This window comes from Grus americana, chromosome 14, assembly GCF_028858705.1.
Source record: "Grus americana isolate bGruAme1 chromosome 14, bGruAme1.mat, whole genome shotgun sequence".
NCBI lineage: Eukaryota > Metazoa > Chordata > Aves > Gruiformes > Gruidae > Grus > Grus americana.
Genome location: NC_072865.1, coordinates 760,053 through 778,296, shown reverse-complemented (window position 1 = coordinate 778,296; position 18,244 = coordinate 760,053). Strand labels below are relative to the sequence as shown.

Here is an 18,244-nt window from a genome sequence, read left to right as displayed (position 1 = left end):
ACCTCAGCATGAAGAACACGTGGGCAGTCTCTCAACTCATCAGAGTCTCAGAGGTAATATGCGAGTTAAGGCCGCATTAACATTACTTGTGAATATAAAATGTAATAAGTTAATGCTTTGGGAAAAAATACTGTTTCCCCTGTTTGCCTCAGCCTCTTGAAGCCCCTGTGTTGTGTGCCACCAGTGGCAGCCTGCGGAGTATCCCACATCATTGCTTCACCTCAGCTAATTAGAGTTTACCTTCTGCAGATTACATCATGGGATTAATATTAAGCAACAGAAGTCCTGCTCACCACCAGCCTGATCCTGAAAAGTGCTGAGCATCGTACAGGGGAATTTGAGTTCAGCACTTCCTCATAAGTAGGCTAAAAACTTAATAACTTCTGTTTATAATAATAAATAATTGTGCATTTTTTATAGCTCCAGGTTTGGGAAGGGTTTTCAATTTCTTCCCATAAATCAGACCCCAAAGGAATCATTGTGTCCACTAAAGCAGATGCAAGAATCGGCAGAATCTTCAGGAAATGCTTGTGACACGGCAGGGCAAGTATGGAGTTAGCTACAACAGACAGTGTCGTTTTAGAGCGCTCAGCAAGTTCAAACCTCGGGGAGGCACCGCTCTGCTGGTGGACAGACAGACAGACTTTACACCCTGACACCTTACCGACGTGCCCAAACGGCACCTACTTCTGCAGCTTTTACTGGTGCTACTGGAGTGCCTGGTGGGTCGGGACCAGCAGTGCCGAGCACCAAACACCTAACAGGGGCAGCACCAGCAAAATTCGGCTGAGTTCCAGGTGGCAGAGACATTTACGCAGGTGCTGAACTGCGAGTGCTGATCATGTCCTCTGTGCTGGGGGGATGTTGCCCTGCAGACCCTGGGGGCTGGCCCGATTCAAGTTAGACAGGCGTGTGTAGCAGCCAAGGGGGACAGTCGGTAGCAGAGGTGCGGTATTCACGTTTACGGTGAGATATGTATAGCGTGCCTTTCCCATCTTGTAAAAACTTGTCGTGATAGTGGGGCTGCTTGAAGGTTAAATAAGTTTTCAACAAAGCATTGGTGGGTGCTGGTAGCCTGCTGCAGGGATGGCGGTCCCGATCAGGCAGCACAGATCTGGCAGGGCTGCAGGCCGCTCTCGTTGCAAGCTGGACACCGGAGAGCCCTGTAGGACTCTCTGAATCTGTTTGCCAGCATCGAAAACTTGCTTCCGTGGCACAGTGAGCAAGGAGCAGAGCCTGACCCTTTACACTGGGAACAGCCGTGTTCAGCATCTCCTTCCTGAAAGAGACAATCATGACACAAATGTTACTGGCTATCAGACACCAAAGTCAGTAACATTCTTGAAATTCTGTCTTCCGGTCTTTTAAGTAATTGTTGCTCCTGACATGCCACTTGGCCAATAATATTCAGTTCCTTACGGCAAGATCTTCAAGAAAAAGGCTCCCATATATTTGGGGATACTTCTAGAAAACGAGAAGTTAATGTGACTGGGCTTCTAACACAATACTTTCAGATTCATCTTTCTCCTCCTGCAAGGGTCTGCACAGCTCCAGCCCTCTTCCTGTTGTTTCTTAACACATCCACCTTCTCAGCCCTGTATCCTCAGGTCTGAGCCATGCTTCATTACTTCAAGCGCTTCTCTTCGCCCTGTCCCCCCCCAGATCCCTCATCCCAGCTTCTTTCAAGCTGTCCCTTGTGCCTGCGACTCTCTCGCAGGGTGCAGGCAGCCTCTTTCAAGTCCCACCTTAAAATTCAGTGCTTCCACAGAGCCCAGAAATTATTAAATATCTGCAACAGGAAGAATGTAGCATGGCGTAGGTGCATTCTTTTGATGTCAGGTTCAGAGCCCTGCATCGTTCCTCCGCAGCAGTTTTACTTTACATGGCACTATAGGATGAGGTTTTAACTGAGATATGGGGAGCTGCTGCCAGGTATGCTTCATATTGGTGGCTGCTTATGAATTTGATACTCCAAATGAATGGGCTTCTCAGAAGAATAACCTTCCTGTGGTTTGGTCATCTTTAAATAAATGTTCATAATACCAGTGTATAGAAATTCCAAAATTACTCTAAAAAAATCATAGGTTTAGGGCCTTTGAGTTTTACTTTTTGTTCCCAAGCATCAAGGAGAGCAGTACTTTGCTGAGTTCCTCCAAGGGCAACACAGTTCTCTGGAACGGTGCCTTCCAGGAGCTGCCGTCCATCTCCACAGTGTGATCCCCCCACGAGGACGACTGGAGGATGGCCATCAGTGACCTGCTGGGGGTCCTTGTCCACATAGATTCCCCCAAAGGCCAGAAGTGGTGGTTTGATGGCTCAGACAGGTGTCTGCCAGTAGATGGGATGAATCTGGGCTTTTACGTTAAAGCCCTCTTTCTGAAAATCAAGTTTATTTCAAAACTGACAAAGCCCCAAATTCCTACTTAGTTCCTCAGGGCTGTTTTCGGTTTTGATGGGGTCTCTGTGCAAGTGAGCCATAAGCCAGGCTTGTGGCCGCAGAAGGACCAAGGTGACCTGCACTCAGCACAGGTCAGGCTCAGATCTGCAAAACTGTAAGGCTTCGTATTGCCCCCGCATGACAACATTACATTTTGTGGGATCAAATTATGGTCAGACTAATTGGGATTCTGACCAACAAAGACTAACCCGTGAGAAAACACAGGGAAGGCACGATCTTATTTCAGCTGATATTGCAGTGTTAGCCTCCGGCAGTCTCAGCCACAGAGCAGCTGTGTTTAGCCTTGCCAGGCTGGAGAAACCCCGGCCTGCTCTTATGCCACTGGGAGACGGTGACAGAGGATGGACCCAAGCCAAGCTACGGGAACATCAGTGGTCTCCAGGGGAAGAATCAAGTGGGAGACACGAGCACCTGGAAACAGAACAGCTGTCCCCAGAGCGCACACTGTACTGCAGCGCTGATCGGTTATCTCCCGAGTGGGAAGAGGAACAAAGTGATGCTTTTAATCCAAATGTAGTGAAGTGCCAGACACACACAGAGATGGGGCTTGGGTGGGAATACTCAGTGGTCTGACCAGGGCTGTAAGACCCAAAAGCCTTAGGGGGAAAAAAAGCACTTTCCATTTTCTCTTACCTGCATATACTGGTTGCAGACAACCTTTTTTCCCACATCTTTTTTATGTCCACCACCAAACTTTTCTTTCCTTTCCCGGTATATGAAGGCCCAGTCATTTATTCCCTCTGTCTGGATGATTCTCCTCATGAGCTCTTTCTGGTCCATTGGTGCACGGATGATTTTCAGGTTATTAGTGTAGATGATGATCTTGCCAAAATCTAGAATTGGGGAAGCCTGTAGAAGGATCTTATCAGTGTCTCGCCCGTATAAATGTACCCTACAAACAGTGATGATCCCTGGGCTTCCAGAAGAACATCCCCTCCGCCCGGCCATCAGCTCGGCTGGCTCTGCTGCACAAGCCAGCTCCCCAGCACCACCAAGCAGAACGGCGGTGGAGAGGCAGCCTCATGGGCTGCAGGATCACACCAAGGCTTTGGGTCAGATCTTTGGAGCCTCGCTTTAACGTCACATTCTGGATGGGGAAGGCTTTCTGCAGTGTAAATTCTCATTCCAGCCCATGTGCAAGGGAAAAAGAAGGCACAGTTCTAAGAGCAGTGGTGTTGGCACGTATGGAAAAGCAACCTCCGCACTGGAGACTGCCCGACGTTTCTTTGGAAATGTGGAGAGGGGTTCTCATGGCTTTGGCCAGAAGCAGAAATTCCCCATGATGGTGACCTATTCTGTAGCCTTTGATGGGGTTTTTCAGATTTAAAAGAAAGCTTTTTTTTTGTAGTTTATTAATGCTGGCAAAAGGGTCAGATGATAAAAAACCTCATTATCTAATGCTAAATTGTGTTCCTAGCAGGGAGGAGCCAGTCTAAATAACCATCTCCAGGCACACTTGAATTTGTGTTCTTTTCTAATGATTTTAAAGCTAAACTTGGGATGGTCAAACATTCCTCTGAGAGCAGCATTTTGCTTACCTGGCCCCTCTTTCCCTTTGCGCTAGGTATCATGTGGCAGTTACCAGAGCCTATTGCTTTACACTCTTCATGTTTTGCTCTGTTTAAGTATCTGTGCCAAGAAGCGATGCCAAAGGAGATGTTCTCCTAAGAAAACACCCTGCCAGGGCTGCACGGGCTGGTGGCCCTCCTGGCAACTGGTGCCTGTGTCTCTATGGGGAGTAGCGGGGAGAGGGAGGCGGGTGAGCCCAAATCTTTACCACTGCAGAAGGCTTTAAAAGCCTCGTATTTGTTACACAGACACGGTGTCTCCAAATACCAAATGCCTGTTGACACAAAACAAAACTGGTACTGGATAGCGTGATTACTCGAGGTATTTATGGTTGGGGAAACTGGGGAATGGAGATGAGCGTAGCCCAAGAATGCAGAACAAATTAACGGTACGGATAAGATCACATTAGTGCTCTGTCTTTGGGCAGGAGAGATTCATCGTGGTTTGGTATTTTCAGTTAAACTGCATGTCCAGCGTATCAACTAAATATAGTTCAACTGTCGGCCACCTGGGTTTCCCATACGCAACTTTGATTAGCGCCAAGATTTAACAGACTTTTCATGTATTCAAGTCAAGGCCATAAAAAGTATTTTATACTTTTTAAAGTATTTCAGTCTCTTTAGTCGTGTGCCAGAGTGACACCTCTTATTTACCCAAAGACCAGAAGGGATGACGACACAGCGTCCTGGGTGTCACAGTGGTTGGTGTACTTGAGTGACCTCACATTTCTCTGGAGAGACGCAATTCTTCACCTCCTGGAAGCAGCTGGGTCATCGCCACCAAGCAGGGCCGCAGGGCTGGGGTGGTGTGCGAGGGGGGGCAGACAACGGGCTGACTTTTTGGTGATGCTAACGGCTCCTTGTTCCGTCTGACCTGGCTTGGAACGAGCCATCTCGCAGGGAAAGCCCTGGTACCGCCTCGGCCAGCTCACCTCACACTGTCCTCCTTTTTGTCACCTTTTCTCTGAGCAGACTCACCTTTAGTCTCACAAGTCTGCTGATTATATCAACGTAACTAACTCCCGTTAGAGCTTGCGTATCTGTGACGTGGCTGTGTCATCAATAGTGCCGCCATGCCGCCATTGCTATATGAATTGTTTACTTGGTACATCTAGGTTTGATAAAACCAAAGAGCAGTAAAAGATACATAAATCGAATTCAACATAGTCCTTGTGTATTGATCAATTTAACATATAGTACACATGTACTGGCTTTTTATTAGGAGTAAAGAGACACTTCTATATCAATGGCACTAATTACACGTTAACTAAGTATCCAGTGAAACTAAGCTGGGATTTTCAAAGTAGCCAAAGGGAAATTCTTATTTGCCAGAGGATGTGGGTGCCTCGCTCGCGGCTCACTGGCACGCTGCCGGTGGCACTAACCTTTTTGCCAGCTCAAGTCATGCAACTTTAATGTTTTAAATATAACTAATTAAGATAATATCCACCTTACATTTGACTGCTTTAGGATTACTATGTATAGATATTGATATATATGGAAATGTTATTTCTTATTCTGCAAAATGGACGGATGTAAATCGACCCAGCGAGATGGAGCCCAGCTAGCAGATGCTGTTTGCTCGCTGACTGCGCTGCTGCAAAACACACGGCCCCTGCCACCTGCAGAGTAAGCAGGATACAGACTTTGGGGGATAAAGGCTGAAGATTTACAGTCACCCTTTTAAAACCCTGGACTGACAGAACTGAGTTTCATCTGAATGCTGTTCCAGCCAGAGACTCCTGTTACCGTATTACTCCAGAAATGGTTTATTGGGAGGCTGGTTGCCAAGCAGCTTGCCAGCCCTGGGCTGGACGTTACTTACCCTGCAGTGGCTGTCGCTTGAGGGGTAGTCGCTGAGGAGAGGCGCGTTACTGGTGAGACCGTATTTCTTATCCTCTTTGAATATGCTGATCCGCTGGGCAGTCAGCTTGGCTGGCGAGTAAAACCTGTTTTCTGGCGATTCCCCTGCCCCGCAGAAATGGTCCCCTGGCTCGAAGCTGTGGCGGAGACGCCGCCGAGAGTGCTCTTTGGCTGGGGGCTCGAGCTCCTGCCCATCCTCGTAGACTTGTTTTAACACTCGACCGCTGTAAGCTGACGATATTTTGAACCTCACCTTGCGGGGCCTTCCCTCATGCCGCTGACTGAGTTTCTTCTGGTGCTCTTCCATTATTAGGATTTCAAGCTGCAGGTCCTGGAGATCAACCCCAAGAGCTTTGGGTCCAAAAGAAAACTCTCCCCAGTGTCCCCCAGCCATGCAATGTATAATTCAAGGTTTCTAGTAGTTCCTCTCATCTTACAGCAAAACCGACACCGTGGTATTAAATATTGATAGACATTCACAAAGAGAAAATATCGATGGCAGCGAAGCGTAAGGCAGGTTGGTGAACGGTGGGCAGGCTGGCTTACCACGAGGGGAAAGGAGCTAGCTTGGGGAGGACGGGATTAAATAGGAAACTCTGCCCGTGCTCTAAAACCATGGAAATGTTTCTGCTATGCGCTGTGATAAGAACTACCCCAAATACACCATCCCAGCAGCTTTTCACAGTTTTCTGACAAGGTGAGAAGTTAAAAAGACAAGTTCACAGAAAAAGCAATCCAGCTTCACAAATAGCAAGTGTGAATAATTCCTCTTCCATTCTCGCTCTGAAACCCTGAGAGTACAAAGCTCCATTTCATTTTAATCCAAATATGTTCCTCTACAGGTTGGTGGAGATCTAATTAAGATTTTCTCCCTCTTTAGCTTTCAATTCCTGTTTGTCATTCTTGCTGGCTTTCAGGGCCTTTTGACCGTTCCGGATTTGCTTTTCATTTCTAACACCTCCCGAGAGCCACCGGCCCGACGCCCCGCTCATCCGCAGCCCTCGCGTGCCCACGAGCACGAAGCGCAGCTGCGCCCATCCGGCCGTTCTCTTCCCAGGAGCCACGGCAGTGAGGGGCAGAGCGGCAGGGCCGCAGGAGGAGGAGGGGAGGCCTCAGCGCCGGGCAGGTCCAGGCTCCGCACAGCAGCAGCTCTGCAATTGCTGCAGTGCCAGGCCAAGGGGAATGGGTTTAAGCTGCAGGAGGGGAGATGGAGATGGGATGTGAGGCAGAAATCCTTCCCTGTGAGGGTGCTGAGGCCCTGGCACAGGGTGCCCAGAGAAGCTGTGGCTGCCCCTGGCTCCCTGGCAGGGTTCAAGGCCAGGTTGGATGGGGCTTTGGGCAACCTGGGCTAGTGGAGGGTGTCCCTGCCCATGGCAGGGGTGGCACTGGGTGGGCTGTGGGGTCCCTGCCCACCCAAACCAGTCTGACTTCAACTCCTCGGCATTCACCCAAAGCTCCATCCCAACGGTGGTGAGCAATGACCCAAGTCACCTCCCCCCGCCAGCCCGTCGACAGAGATCCCCGCCGGTGACCCCAAAACCGATGCCTTCCTGCCGCATGCTTTGCCACCCCGTTAAAGCAGGGGTGTGTGCCCACCCCCAGCTGGGCACTTTGGGCTTGTCCTTCCTTTTGAGGGAAATAACAAAGAGTGTGTTTAGTACAAAATGCATCAGAGTAACTTCTGTCTGGGCATTAAACATCTCCCGCTACCTCCTTGTATCCAGCACACACAACGGGAGTTAAAAATCTCTCTTCTTTCAAGTTCCAAGATTTCAGTAAATTTCCACTTTTAAATGCAGTTTCATTGAGTGGGACTTAAACTAAGCTTTCTGCCTACATCCTGCCAAGGCTATCTTCTTTTAATTCAAACCCAGAGCTTTTAAAGCTTAATGTTCTCAATAGATTGATGATGTTTATTAAAAGTTCGTGCAGTCATGGGACAGCAGCTTAGACGGCTGTATACTGATAATGCACAATACAGACCTTCCAGCCAACAGAACAGTCTTCCTGCGCTGAGAGTGGTTTCTGTCGTGGCAGACGTTGCTCTTGCAGGTTCCTTGGGACGCTGGGAGCCTCGTCGTAAGTACACGTAAAAGATGTATATTCCACCAAGGGAACGTGCATGAACACGCCTGGGTAAACATCCAGCCGCAGATACGCCCTTTTCATTTCCAAAGCACTATTACAATGCTCGTGTCAGTCTCCCACCCTATCTCAAACAGGAGGATCTCACATTATATGAAAACTTTGATTTGCATGAATCAAACTCAGCTCTTACTGCATTTACTTGAGAAGCTTGATCCGCCCCTTTCTCTTGTAAGTCCTGTGTGAATCAGGCCTCAGTGTTACTGCTTGTTCAAAAGTACACCAGCGGTCTTAATTTGACACAAATCATACTCTGTAAGGTACCTTGATTGGAGTTCATTTTCTTTTGATTAAGGGAACAATCAAACAGGAAACAAAGTTCAAAGCAGCAATGAGAGAACACAGCGCGAGCACCACTGCCACCGTCTGCGCTTGCACGACGAGCAAAGCGACTTCCCATCCTTACAGTTACTTACTGTGCTGTCACACCACCAATCCACCCCGGCCCTGTAATTTTCACGTCAGAACAATCCCGGCCTCTGCAGCGTATCAGCTGGATTTGCCATCTCACAACCCGCCACGGCTGCCGGCGCAGGGGCTGCGGTTGGGGTGAAATTCAGCCTCCTGCAGCAGCACGAAGCCCCGCAGCCACACGTTCCCCGTGCAAGGCCAGGGTCGGCACACCGAGGCTGCTGTTCGGGTTGGTGCAGAGGGATTCCACGCTCAGATACACATGCACTACTTATGTCACCGTACAGATAAATCATGCAAAGAAAAGATTTCTGAACAGCCTTGCTGCATTTCGTAGCTGTTCTGAACAACTCAGGCCAAGCTTTCCACGTGACGCATCCCAACAGGGACTTTCCGGGTGGTGTTTTCCGAGGCCGTCTGCAAAGCCGTACCTGCCCCGCTCCAGCCGCGGAGCGTTACAGTGCGGGGCGAAGGATGGATGGGCTGCGAGGAGCTTGACGCTGCCTGCTACAGCCCTGCCAGCACAGCAGCATTCACGCGGCTCATGTGTCAGCGTGGGCTTGTTCCCCACAGCTAGCATAAGCCTTACTAAAAATACAACAATAATCATTTTGCATACAGCAGTGAAATCATTAAGTTTCATGATCTAGAGCATCACTGCACGATGTTTTACTTCAGACTCTTTTCCACTGTAGTTTAATGACATCTGTCTTTCAAGCACGGGGCCTCTCTCCACCCTCCTCCCCATGTCAGGAAATACGAAGCGACTGCTGGAAGTGTGCTGGAGGCTCTGCGGAACAAAGAGAGACAGTCCTTGCCCTAAGGAGCGTAACACGTTGGTTTAGATCTATTGCAGTGAATCAGGGTACACACAAAGTAGGACAGAAAGAAAAGCTGTAGCAAACCAGACTGTAACGCTCTGAAGGCAAGTTTTGCTGAAAAATGTTTTTTGTGTTTTGCTTCCTTAGAGCAAGCACTACCATCCTCCTCCTCCTCGTGAGGGCACAGGGTAGGCAATGGATCCGGATGGGGAAGAGCGTTATGGTTTCAACTGCAGCAACACCCAAATGCTTCAGACCTGGCCCCTGCTCACATTATTCTGAGCACACACGGTGTCTTGACGCAAGGTCTGTGGGCGACTGCTGGAGAAGAGACAAAGGGGCCCGAGCCAGCACTAGAGACACAAAGAAGGGCCAGAGGTCATGGATAAGAGGTCAGATATGAGGGAAGCAAAGGAGCAAGGTAGAAGCTTGAACACAAGGACACAAGCGTTAACCTTGCTTCAGCGTGGGAGTAGCAAGCAGAAAGGTTCAGGTCAGCAGGTCAGGAAGATAATTTTAGCTGACAATTTAAAGGAGTTGGAGTGGGCAATACCTCTTCTCTGTTGATGGTTTTTACCTCCTGATGTGTTTAGAGAGAGCAGTCATATCCCTCTCAGCCTTCAGCCCACTGGGCTTAGCAAGCTCGTTGGCTAATGACTCAGGCGTCGAGACAAGTCACTGAAAGCAGAAAAACCAACAACGTAAGAAGCATCAGCCAGAGCCCCAGCACAGGACCAGGTGGTTTGTCCAAGCCAGAGCTGGGTTTTGGCTCTTCGGACTCGATTCCGTGTTTGCTCTTCAGTCCGATTTTCAGGCTGCCCTCCACCACCTCCCGCTCCCCTCTGAGCTGCGGAGTTGCCATCAGGAGGTTTCAGATGCGTTTGTGCTCCGGGAACAGGTCAGCCCTGCTGCGCCAGCACTGGGGGTCCATGCAGGGACCCGCTCCTCTCCCACCGCCCCCACGGGGGGCCAGGCAGGCTGGTGCCGCTGCCGGCAGGACGGTTGTTCACAGCACAGTGCCAGCAAACCGGGAACGTTTCCCAACGCACTACGTGACAATCGCAAAGAGCAGGGCCTGGGATCCCAGAAGGGCATTTGCAGGCAGCACGGTTGCCGCTCCGCCTGGCCTGACAGCCTGCGTTTGGATTTCATCATTCATTACAAAATGCGAGTTTTCCATACATTGAACAGCCTGAGCGCAGCTTCCTGATAACAGCATCCTCTCCGTAGGTACAGAGACTTGCTGCCTTTAACCTGCCAGCCACAAGGATTTGCCACCCAGCAGGCAGAACGGCCACAACGGCTCCTTGTCACGCAAGAAGAGTTGCCAGAAGCTGATCTTGGCCTCTCCTTGCCTTGGGGATTAAAAAAAAAAAAAAAAAAGAGGAAAGAATCCTCATATTTCTGAACTCATAAAATAAACAAGAAAAGAGAAGTTACTTGCTTTTTAACCAAACTTGCTGCCAGCACAGACTGAGGTCCGTGTGCCAGCCACGCTCCCACGCTGGTGGGGCCAGATGTGAGGATGGGCTGGCAGCAGCTGGACCAGGCACGGGGAGAGGTGACTCCATCTGCACATGGGACACCCCACCACTGACGTAAGACTGCCTAGGAAGTTCCCTGGCTACAGGAGTCCTGTACCACCCACAGTGCCACAGCAGATGCTCGATGAAGGGAGTGACTGAGACCAGACTGCTTCACCCACCAGCCTGAGGAAGACATCGATGAGGCTGATGCCTGACTGCAGCACTCGTTTCTTTACCCCAGTACAGCGTGTGGGATTAGACTGGGACCTGGAACGAGCGCATACTGCATTTGCCCGGTGCACAGACTGAGCTCCCCAGCCAGGGACCTCCACTGTCGCTGGCTCCCCCTGTTTCACCCAAGCACCCCTCTGTATCGTGAGCCGACCACGTGGTTGCTCCAGCCAGGCTTCCATTCCAGTAAACAGGGTCTGCACCGCCACAGCCTTATAGCGTCAGGAGATACTTTTATTTGCCAAGGTATACTTGTAGCTGCACATGCCAGCATTCTGCAAATTACTGCTCTATTTTTCTATTCAGCAGCATCAAGAAGGTCTTAGCTGAGATTGTTTTGTACTGAGGGGCTTACTAACCAGTCTGCATGAGACAAGACAGGCAAAGGTCTGCTTCTAGCTGTCTCCCATTTATCTCTGCAGGCAGCTCATGACATTTGTAATCTTCTATCTGACATTAAAAAAAATCATTTTTTAAATGAGTGATTTAAGAAGTCTGAAGAATTTTCTAAATCAGAGCTGCCCCAGCCAGATCTGGCTGAACGCACAGGTCGCACGGTGCTCAGTGCTAGCTATATAGTGTTCCTCACTTGAGCTAGGTTCACCACAGAATCCAGGGTGGCAGTGGCCTCGAGGTACCTAATGCAGCCTCCTGCTCAAAGCAGTCTGTTCACTATTCTCTGTTCTACAGATATTCGTAGCAGTGAGTTTGTTTCTTATCATTAGCAGAAAATAGGCACAACATAGCAACACACGTGAACTGAAAGGGGTGGTACCAGTGCAAGCAATCGCCCTAATTACCTTAACACAGTTTCAAAATCCTGGAGAACATTGCAAGAGTCACTCTGCCTTGAACACAAGTGTGAGCTCCAACGTTCACCTCAGGAGGCGCTGAGCTTTCTCTCCACTTGGTAAGCGTCAGCATCGCTGAAGTCCACAGCCATCTTCATCCTCTGCCAGAGATCCGCATAAAAATCCTTGAAGCAAGGCAGGCAACTTTGTTCCTGCTGTGAAATACACGGGCAAGCAGGGATCCTGCTGAAGTCCAAAGGAGCCAAAGCAGGGTTCCCCCCCCGCCAGGGCACACCAGCGGCTCCTGCAGCCAAGGGACCCGTGCTGCTCCTGCCGAGGGTCGGTGGGCGCAGCCCCAGCGCTCCCGCTCTCCTCTGGGCGGGGGCTGCTGCTCAGGACCAGGCTGCTCCCAAAGGTGCCTGTTCACTCGCTAATGAGCATCAGTTGCAATCAGGTGCTGACCCCTCACCAGCAGCCCTTGGCAAGCACCCCTACCATGGGGTTTCTTCAGCATCTCTCACCCTGCATCCAAACTTCTGCTACAAACGGGGCTGAAGCCCGTTGTCAACACACCCCTTCCAGGCTAAGGGACTGGGGCAGGGCAGAAACGAAGCCATTGGTATTGTGGTAAAAACTAGTAGTTTTATGCATACAGCAGCTAAAGAAAGCCTGATTTCATATGGATTTAGCTCATGGTTAGATTCTCTGATGGCTGTTAAGATGCAAACATCCTCTCCTGTTTGCAGCACACTTAACATCTCTCTCCTGTGGGGAGTCGTGAGCATCTAGTTAGATTTGAAATACGGTGTGAAGTCACGTTGCATCATCTCCCTTCACGAAGGGACTAACAGAGTTTCCTTCTTTTGTGCTCAGCCTCCCTGTCACAAAAGTCACAGGATATTTAAAATTCGGGGTGCTTTTACTCTTTGCTGAGCTGGATTCACATGTTACGAGGGTGCACAGACGGAGCTACACACACCCCTTCACACACACTGCGAGTTCGTAAGGCTCCGCTTTTCTAGGAAGCCAAGCCAAGGTCTCCTCTTGCTGCCCGGCCTCACGCACAAGGCAGGGCCCGCCGTGCATTCCTGGAGGCTGGAGTCAGTGGGAGTGGAGGACACCAGCACCTCCCGGAGCGGCGCGCAGGCTCCCTGATGAAAGCCAGCTTACCTAGCACCCACCTTAGCCCTAGAGACTCTTACACAGGGAGGTAAGAGTCCTAAGTAAGCATAAAAATCTTGAAGTCACAAAGAAACAAAAACCAGGAAAAAGCGCTTCAAAGAGGGAAATTCCCAAGGGTTGAGTTTTACCTACAGAGGCAAACCTCCCTCGGCTCCTCCTGAGAGCAGCCACACAGCCTGAAACCAGAGCTCAGAAGAACACACATGCACAGGGGGGCAACGACAGCAACCACAGCACGGCACAGTGAGCACCAACAGCAGCACAGCGGCTGCAGCCAGGGAGAGGAGCCATGAAGGGAGATGGACAGCTCTGGATAAACACCACCTCACACCAGAGGTGAGCACATAAGGAGCGCTCATGCTCTATACCACAGCTGAGATTCAGCTCCCAGACACAGAAACTACTCTGCCAGCATGGAGTAACTCTGCCGCAAGGACTCTGACTCCACCGTGCCCTTCTACTACACCCTTCTCTGCTGGGCTCCCAAGCAGCCTGCATCCTGCTCTCCCAACCTCCTTCCATGAGGAGCACCGCTCTGCAAGCGGCAGCTGTTGGAGAAGCAAACTCAAGCTGCCAGCCCCAAATCAGCACATGGTCAAACAAAGCAGCAGCAAACAGCTAAACCAATGTTCCTTAATGCCATAAAGCAGAGGTACATTTGCAGCAGCCTGCCAACCACTTACCCCTCCATGCCCCCCTCAACCCCAGAGCTCTCTGAGCAGCAGTATTTATAACCCGGTCGGCTTCACTGCCTGAGCTATGGGCCCTGCTCCGGGCTGCAGCACTCGCTGTTGGGTAGAAGCACCTGGGAACACTCAAAGGTGATGCATCGTTGCAAGCAGTGTTGTTATTTGCATCTGTGTTTAATCAGTAACTGAAGCCTGACATTTTCTGTGGTCGGACCTGTGTGAAGAACAGCTGAGAAGTGCTCGAAGCAGCTTTCAAAGGTCTGTTAGGCTGGTGCTCAGTGCTGCTGCTTGGAAACCCTTATTTCTTCTTGTCTTAAGAAATGAAAATTGCATCCCCGCAGATTCAGCCCGTATGGGGCAAACCCCAGTGGAGCAGGATTCAGTGTTTGTTGTTCTGTGGTTCTTCACTGCACCGTAGGGAAAAAAGGAGGAAAGTGCCAGCAAGCAGAGCGACAAAGCCATGGTGGGAGTGTGGCGTGCAGCCTGGCAGCAGCGAGCTCTTCAGCCTGGCCCAGCTTTGGGGGGGGCAGCGGCTTCTGGGGGGGACACGGTCTCGCAGGCAGCCCCAGCCCCAAACTGGGGTTCCGTGAGCAGGGCTGCCCGGTGCCCTTCCCGCCCCAGGACGACGCTCCAGCGCCAGGCCGTGCAGCAGCCTGCCCAAAGGCGCTTGTCTCCCCTTGAAGCCCCTCACCCACGCAGACGGTGCTCAGGGCGTCTGTCCTCGGGACGGGCGGCAGTGTCACCCGCTCACGGCGCGGTGCCTGAGCTCAGACCTCGCTGCTGCTCGCTTGGAGCTGCCAAAGCCTCTGCTGGCTCTGGCCCAAAAATCTCACAAGCCTGGTGTCAGCTTTCATCACCTCCGTTCCCCTCCTGGGCTGAGCCCTCGGTGCAGAGCCCCGGAGGCAGCAGGAGGAGGAGGAGGAGGAGGAGGAGGAGGAAGAGGTCCGGGTGACTGCCCCGGGCGCAGGGAGGACGGTGTCCATCCACTCACTGCTGCTCAGCCCGGCTCCACTGCCAGCTACTTCTAATGATACATCAACAAACTCATAACAATCTGTCTTAAGGAAAATCAGTGAATAAATTTAATTTAAAAATACTTCTCTATTTCTGGATAGTCACCACTCTGCTCCAGCTACTTCAGAATCGGCTGAAGCCTTCGTGTTACCCAACAGCAAGACTGTACGAGGCTGTTAGGGGCAAAACACAGCATTTGACTCTCTGTAAGGTTAATAAGCAGCTCTCTGAACCACTCTTCTTACACAGGCGTAGATGGCTTCTCAGTGTTTGGCTTTTACCCACCAGCCGGTGCGTACCTGGCGACAGGTAAGAAGGTGAAAGACAGACGTAACGTCCAGCGGCCGGTGGGCAGGTCCCTGCGGCGTGCCCCTCCGCAGGGTGAGCAGCGGGGCGGCAGGAGCCGGGAGCAGCGGCCGCTGGCTGCCCGCCCGCCCGGGACGTAGCAGAGGGCACCGGGCACTGGTTTGAGAGGTGGAAGATTTTAGGGAGGTTTTTGCTCTGCTGGCTGCAGGTCCCCGTGCTGTGCACATCCCCGCAGATTCGCACTGGCCTAATTACGTCTTCAAGCACACGCAACGTATTTACTAAATGTGCAGGCTTGTCTAAATTAGCATCAGACCACGCGTACAAAACCCACCGCAGCAGCTGTGCGCAGCCGCGTGCCGCAGCCCATGGCACGCTGTCCGCGGGGGAGCTGAGCGGCAGAGCCAGCGGCCCCGATCCGGGGGGGCACCGCTCCCCGCCCTGGCCCTCGGAGTCCGGAGGCTCGGGCAGGACCCGCCGTTCGCCCCGCTTCAGCGGCAGCACTGGGCCTTGTGCTTGTGGGTGGGTAGGAGGACAAGCTGTTAGCTTCAGATCTATAATTTGTAGCAGCTTGTAAGAGGCACCCCCTCTCCCTGCCCTCCAGGAGCTAAAAACAGCCCGAAAGGTCCCTCTTCCCTGGAGGAGGAGGCGTGTGGCATCCACTCGCGAGATGCAGAGCAGCAGAGGCGGTTTATAGCCCCCCGGGAAGCGCGGCCGTGCCCGTGCCCTCTCTTAGCGCACGCTCCCGTCCGTCACAGTGCTGTAGCGTTCGTTTATCGCAGCCCGGTGCCCCTGCGGCGCTCGGGGGGACACGGGGTCCCTGATGTCCGCAGGGTCGGTCACCCGAGCACTGGGCTGCGTGGTGGGATGAAGGACGGGGCGAGGAGGACAGCACCAGAGCACACGAGGCAAGGGGTAATGGAGAGAAGCTGCTCACACTGTGCCCCGTTGTTATTTCGAGCGGGGAGCCCGGCGGGACACAGAAACGAGAGCCGCCCCACCACCGCTGCCGAAGGGAACTTCTCGGGAGGCTGTGGGCAGACCCGCACGGGATGTGGGTCCTGCTGGAGAGCCACCTCGCACAGCCTGCCCGCCGGCAGCCAGCCGGGAGCACATGGCGTCCCCGAGGCGCAGCAGCCCTGCCGGAGCGGCTCCCTAGGAGGAGCGGAGACGCAGCTGCTCGAACGTCTCCGCAGTTTCAGGCAGGAGACTGAAGGTCGCGGAGCTCCCTGAGGGTTGTCCTTCTGGTGGGCCAAAGGAAACCTGCTCGGTGTGACAGAGCAGACGCTTCAAAATGACTTTGGCTGTAGGGACCAACTGTTCGTTTGTTTTGCCGCAGCAGGGTTTTCACGAGCGGTTTTCCCATGTTTCGTTGCCCTTCAACGAAAGGGAAATGAGTGGAGTTTTCCACGTAACACCACCTTATCTTCCAGTAACTGTGCCCGGGCAGCCATAGGAAGAGCGAGGACATCTGTTCGCATTGTAAGGACGCACCCGGTCTGCCGGGCCGTGCGCGAGGCAGAGCTGGTCACGGAGGTTATTGGACGTAGGCTCCCTGCTCTGCCACTGATTGCTTTTACGACCTTGAAGAGTCACCCCACCTCTGTGCTTCCCCCTCTTTAAACGGCAGTAATTACATCCACCTTCATGGAGTTCTTTGTGATCTGAAGGGATTAAATGCAAAGCCTGTTTCTATGCTCGTGTCCGTGACCACCAGAACTGGCAACAGCCAGCGCTGCTAAACCAGGTGAAGTTCAAAGCTGGTAAAGGCAGCACCTGCTCACCAGTGCCGCGGTGCGTTGGATGCTCACAGCCCCGAGCCCGTGCCCAAAGCGGCAGGAGCTGCGCACGCTCCGGTGAACACAGAGATCCGTCTGATTTTCTCCTGGAGAAACCAAGCGGAGGAAGGTTTGGAGGAGGTGGGGGGAGACCGCGGCTCTCACAAGGCACGTGCCGTGGCAGCCTGCAGAAAACAAACCTAACGCTGCTCACGGCAGCACACCTCGCCAGGCCGGGGAGCTGGCAGCAAGACGCTCGGCTGTAACCCCCGTGCTCTCAGGAGCGACACAGGTCCTTTCCGATCGTGCGCCGTGTGCTGATAACGGCCAGGCTTCTCCTCGGAGGAGCACGTGGGTGAGTTCCTGCAAGGCTGGGCACGCTCAGCCCGTCCCCGGCGCTGATGGGGTCCAGGTGGACAGAACCGCTCGCTCGACAGCGAGGATCCTGTGAGACGATGGGCACAAAGAGTATTTGCTGTTTGGTTTGGGATCCATTTGAGCTCTTTCCTGAGTCGACTCTGGAGGTGGGGGAAGCCGAAGGACGCGGCTCCCTGGGGAGACACGTGTGCGCAGCCGCTCGGCACCGAAGCAAGGACGGGCTCATCGGAACACAACAACTGTTCCTGCTCTCAGCGTTGTTTCCCAGTTTCCAGCTTCATGGCAAACCGCTTTGATTAAAAGACTCTCGTAATCCATATTTCAGCGGTTTCATTGCTTCGGTACAAGGCATCCCTCCGCCAGTGAGCCGAAGAGGGCTCCTGCAGACAAGCGGGACCGGGGCGGCAGCAGGCGACGCGCGGCCGTGCCGGGGCAGGAACCTTCAGCAGCACCAGTGCTGCCTGCTGCGTCCTCCAGACCAGGCACCCCGCTGCATCCAGCCTGGAGTTAATTACAACATCGGCATCAAACAGAGACTTTTCAAATGAAAGGGAAGGACTAGCAGCTTTCTAGCTCTGCCTTTATTTTTTAACCCAGTTACGAGACGCATTGCAAGGGAGAGACGGTGGCAGATAATAAAGTTCAACGGGATGGTCTGAGTGGTAAGTGGAGAACCAGGAAAGCCTCACATCCCGATCCCAAACTGGACATTGATATGCTGTGTGGCCTCGTCTCCTGGTTTTCTCCATGTAAAGTGGGGGTGATGCTTAGCCCGAGGGGCGTTCCACAGATGAATTAGCATTTGGAACGTGCTTTGAAGATTTAAAGTGTTATATAAATGCTAAGTGTTAGCATCATCGGCTTCTATATTGCAGCAGAACCCGGAGACTGCAATCAAGATCAGAGCCTCGCCGTACCCGGCAATTTAGAAAGTCCTGGTTGGAAAAAGCCCCTGTCCCTGCCCCGGCGGCCTGCAGCCTCGTGCCCCGGGCAGGCAGGGTGGGCTGGGATCGCGGTCGGCTTCAAGGGAAGGGGCTGCCCAGAGCTTTGGCACCCGGCGGCGTTCTCAGGAGAGGAGCAGCA

At 52.4% G+C, this 18,244-nt stretch overlaps 1 protein-coding gene across 1 annotated transcript; it reads right to left on the bottom strand.

The window, feature by feature from the left end:
* Positions 1–147: 147 nt before the first annotated feature.
* GRXCR2 (glutaredoxin and cysteine rich domain containing 2) lies at positions 148–7,862 on the bottom strand. Its single transcript, XM_054842006.1, has 3 exons — positions 5,852–7,862; positions 3,092–3,307; positions 148–1,279 (listed from the first exon to the last, which is right to left on the bottom strand). Exons 1-3 carry the CDS (start codon positions 6,281–6,283, stop codon positions 1,100–1,102), a joined length of 828 nt encoding a protein of 275 aa, XP_054697981.1. The 5' UTR covers positions 6,284–7,862; the 3' UTR covers positions 148–1,099.
* Positions 7,863–18,244: the final 10,382 nt, after the last annotated feature.